Source organism: Mandrillus leucophaeus, unplaced genomic scaffold (assembly GCF_000951045.1).
Source record: "Mandrillus leucophaeus isolate KB7577 unplaced genomic scaffold, Mleu.le_1.0 Scaffold4, whole genome shotgun sequence".
Taxonomy (NCBI): domain Eukaryota; kingdom Metazoa; phylum Chordata; class Mammalia; order Primates; family Cercopithecidae; genus Mandrillus; species Mandrillus leucophaeus.
In genome coordinates, this window is record NW_012104253.1 from 2,187,346 (window position 1) to 2,190,451 (window position 3,106).

Genomic DNA, 3,106 nt, shown 5'->3' on the forward strand with positions numbered 1-3,106 from the left:
AAAAAAAAAAAAAAAACAAAACAAAAAAAACAAAAGAAAAACCTTCCCTGAGGTGCGTTCCTCACATGAGCTCCTCTCTCAAAGCAAAGGCAGGCATCCATCCCAACCCTGCCCCAGGCCGCTCACGGCAGTTTTGGTCGTTGCAAACACTGAGCCACAGCTACTCTGAGTTCACAGAAGTACCTGACTTCATTTCATACGGTTCCCACAAAAGCTGGGGTAAGTGGGTAGTAAAATACTATACGGCCCCTTTTGATGGATTAGGAGAAACACATTTATGTTAGAAACTGCCAATATTTCATGATTTTAGAAAATTAAATCATGTGTGACATTAAAAACCCCAACAAAGCTGCCACAACTGCTCAAACAAGATGCAGTCTTGAGGGCACCGCAGCCTTCCCGGGTCCCCAACGCCTGCTGGGTACGTGCTGTCACGCGTTTGAGTGGATGAAGGCTCAGTCTGCAAGGACGGGGGGCATGGGGGAACACACAGGGAGTCCCTGGGAACCCAAATTAAAAACAAAGCCCGCAAGCCCATTCTCCACAGGCAGATCTGAGATGGAAAACCAAACTTTGAAAACCTGTTTTCACTACAGAAATAAACGGACTGTATTATCCACAAAATTGGTGACTTTTTGTTGCTGTTATAATGCGAAGCAGTGATGAGAATTTAGAGATTTTCTCCTGAGAATGAGAAGCAAGTACGAGGCCAGAGTTTCCAGCTCTGAGGTACTGACCCATGAAGTATTTTCTGTTTTGGAGACCATGTGCCATGCAACTAGAGCATGTGGATGAGACTCATGGGGACTGTGTCACAGATGGTGTCAACACAGAGATGAGGACAAGGCAGGGCTAAGCTCCCAGCATCACAGTTCATCAAAGCTCCTAGGCAAAACCACGGCATGCCTGCCATCACCACAGACGTTTGTAAAGAGAGCAACCAAAAAGCATACATAAAGTTACTTGAGAACATTCAGGAAAAGTTGAGAAAAAGAAAAAAGAGAGCAATACGTATTTCGGAAGAAACACTGCTTATGTACAGTATGTATGGGAGTGAAACTGGGCCATGTTTGTCAATACAACCAACCAGCTCTTGATTTGTAATGTAACGATTTTGTGCAATTTTTTCAATAAGCTATTTCTATATTCTAGGTACATAAAATCAGACCTTCTGATTCGCGTGTGTTTGTGTGTGTGTGTGTGTGTGTGTGTGTGTGTGTATTCATTTCTCACATGTTTTTGAGGCTATTGATTTCAACTGCATGTGTGCTGAGGTCCTTGACAATCCTGAGGACTGTCAGCACCTACTCTGTCTGTGGCTCTTCAAAACAAAGCAAGACACGCACCGTAGCATCAGGCAGGGCTGGGCCTTATAAACTTGCCCAGGTTTATAGTGTTACCATGTTTTAAACAAGTATCAGTATTTTAAGCACACTTTCAACATAAATTCAGTTCATTAAAGTAGATACCTACAGCTATGTACCTCAATTAAGGACCATACAGTTTTAGACAGTAATCTTAAAACAGCATTTGTATGTCAGTATGAATAAATACTGCTAGAAAAATGTTGGCTACCTGTTTTAGGTGGACTCAAGGGCTCACTACTAGAAATGTCATTCAGTTTTCCTGATCTGAGTTTCTTGATTGTAGTTTTATCAGAGTATACAAACCAATATGTTGTTATATAGGTAAATATATACTTTTAACTTTATATTCATGTATAACTTTTTATTAAATGTCAGAGAAATTTAAAAACCAACTTAGATAACTGCGCACATCTCTCGCTAAAAGAAACACATTGTCCGGTAAAATCTTTTCTGGAGAGTTGAAGGAAAGCTTGAGAATTCTTAGAGTGGCAAAGATTCAGACAAAAGATTTTCTGAAAAAGATTTTCTTTTTAAGAGGCACTGTTATAATTAGGCACACAGAACATGAAGAAACAACTGTCATAATGCTCTAAATTTAGACCAGTGTACATCAAACCCAAAGACCATGACACCAGGAAGCCCTCCCGGACCCCGGCAGCCCCGGCAGCCCCGGGACGTCCGGCCGTCGGCGCGGACTCACCAGAGCACATTGACAGCCGCTGCTGGGGAGGGAAGGAGGGTTAGCTGCTAACGTGGCAGAATACAGCTAATTTTTAATGATAAAAGGCTGGGCTTACAGAAACCTCATACAAAGAAGAAGACATCAAAACGTCATACTTACTCTATTTTCAATCTAATTTCCTTTCTTTTAGAAATAATTTCATATGAAAAAGAAAGGGAAATGCTGTTTGAGCGACAGCATCTATGACATTTGAGAGAGGAAGCATAGTCTTGGACTGTATTCGAGTTTTCTTTTTACCACAGTATATTAATCGGATTCAGATCTTATTTAAAAAGCAGAGAAAAAAAAGTCAATTCTGTGGTAAAAACGATATGGGGCAAAATAAGTACTTGTACAAGAGGAGGGTTACAAAGTTTAAAAGTACTTTTTATTGCAGACATTTTCATATACAACGTTAGTGAAATCACGTCCCCCCGCCATGGTGAAGACACATATTCCTATCTTATAAAAACATTCAAGTAACCCTGGGCGTTTTCATGTTACTCTTTTTTAGTACCTGGGGATTGGCTTTGGCTAGATTTTCTATTTTAACCCATGCTTCTTCCCGTTCTTTCATTTTTAGCTTCTCTCTGAAAAACAGTAAAATGTCATCTGTGTTAGAGATGAATCAGACACAAGAACACGCTGAAGGGGCGAAGGCACAGGCACGTTGGGCACAGCCAGCGGCTCCTCCCGCAGCCCCTCCGCTCCATCTCCCCACACTGCACAGTGCTCAGCACAGCATGAAGAATGAACCGAGATTTAAACATGAGAAAATATCAGAACATTTAACATGACCAAGAATTGGAATTCTTAAAAGAAATCTAATCTAAGTAAGTCTTATGTCTCCATCCTTGCCCTTCCCCTGGTCGGTTGTTTCTTCATGGGACCTACATACTTCGATGAGAAGCTCATATATCCACTGAAGAAACGAGACTGCAGGACAGTGTAAAGCGACCAGTGTCAAAGGAGCCAGTATTCCCATTCCTACAATATTAAAAAGGAAACGTCTTAAGAG

General features: G+C 41.2%; 1 protein-coding gene across 3 annotated transcripts in view; it reads right to left on the minus strand.

Annotated features, from left to right (window-relative positions):
- Positions 1-3,106, minus strand: part of PPP2R5C (protein phosphatase 2, regulatory subunit B', gamma) — a 180,740-nt gene that overhangs the window by 12,715 nt on the left and 164,919 nt on the right. For all 3 annotated transcript variants that reach the window (XM_011991613.1, XM_011991615.1, XM_011991614.1), the window contains one exon: positions 2,606-2,678. In XM_011991613.1, coding sequence (XP_011847003.1) covers positions 2,606-2,678 — 73 coding nt within the window. The remainder of the gene's footprint in view (positions 1-2,605; positions 2,679-3,106) is intronic.